At 74.8% G+C, this 1121-nt stretch overlaps 1 protein-coding gene across 1 annotated transcript in view; it reads left to right on the forward strand.

Moving 5' to 3' along the window:
• The window catches only part of IFITM10 (interferon induced transmembrane protein 10), a 3573-nt gene extending 2458 nt beyond the window's left edge, over positions 1–1115 (forward strand). Inside the window, exon 2 of the mRNA XM_012734333.1 lies at positions 5–1115. Coding sequence (XP_012589787.1) covers positions 5–554 — 550 coding nt within the window. The 3' untranslated portion in view covers positions 555–1115. The remainder of the gene's footprint in view (positions 1–4) is intronic.
• The last annotated feature ends 6 nt before the right edge of the window (positions 1116–1121 follow it).

Here is a 1121-nt window from a genome sequence, read left to right on the forward strand (position 1 = left end):
CCAGGCCCGCCCGAGCCCAGCCCAGCTGGGAGCCCGCCAGCACCACGGCCGGCGCCCAGGAAGCCCGCGGGCCCCTGGACGGGGCCTTCTGGATCCCGCGGCCCCCAGCCGGCTCCCCCCAGGGCTGCTTCGCCTGCGTGTCCAAGCCCCCCGCCCTGCAGGCGCCCACGGCCCCGGCCCCTGAGCCGGCGGCCTCGCCCCCCACGGCCCCCACGCTGTTCCCCATGGAGTCCAAGAGCGGCAAGACCGACGGCGTGCGAGCGGCCGGCGCGCCCCAGGCCTGCAAGCACCTGGCGGAGAAGAAGGCCGTGCCGAACCCCGCCGCGGTGATCGAGGTGTGCCCCGACACCAGCGAGGTGAACGACTACTACCTCTGGTCCATCTTCAACTTCGTCTACCTCAACTTCTGCTGCCTGGGCTTCATCGCCCTGGCCTACTCCCTCAAAGTGAGGCCCGCGGGCGCGCGGCGGGCGGGGCGGCCCTGTCCTGTGGGGGTCCAGACCGGGGCGCAGGGCGGAGCGGCCGGGGCCAGAGCCTGGGGGTCCCACCCGTGACAGGAGGGCGGGCTGGGGGGCCGCGGGAGCCCTCTCAGCCCAGCCCCCCATGGGAGCCCCACAGGCACGCAGGTGGGGGGGGCTCTGGGCTGCTGCCCGGCCGCTGCTGCCCGCCCAGGGGAGCTCGGGGCAGTGCAGGGAGTGGGCCCTCGCCTGTGATCGCATCTCAGGGGGCGCAGCCTCCAAACGCCTCGGGCTGCGGGGGCAGGTCAGCGCCGGTGGGCAGGCCTGACCCCAGCCAGAGGAGGCGGACAAGGCCCTGGCTGTGGACGCCCAAGGGCAGGAGGCCCCTCCCGCGGCCTTTGAGGGCTCCGCTGGCTTCCAGAAAGCTGCGGGCCTCACCCTGGGGGTGCACCAGGCCAGGGGACCCTGACTGATGGCCGCTGCCCCGAGGGGGTGTGGGGAGGGGCGTGGGCCGCAGGGAGCCGGTCTGCTTTGCCTCCGCACGCCAGGACACATGCACACGGGCCGGGGCACCTGTGGGCACCTGTCCTGGCCGCCTGCTCCCCATCCTGGCCACTGTCCCCAGCCCAGCGGAAGCTGGATAGTGGCGGGGGCTTGCAGAGC

The sequence above is a fragment of the Condylura cristata genome, unplaced genomic scaffold (assembly GCF_000260355.1).
Source record: "Condylura cristata isolate star-nosed mole 26May11 unplaced genomic scaffold, ConCri1.0 scaffold00054, whole genome shotgun sequence".
Taxonomy (NCBI): domain Eukaryota; kingdom Metazoa; phylum Chordata; class Mammalia; order Eulipotyphla; family Talpidae; genus Condylura; species Condylura cristata.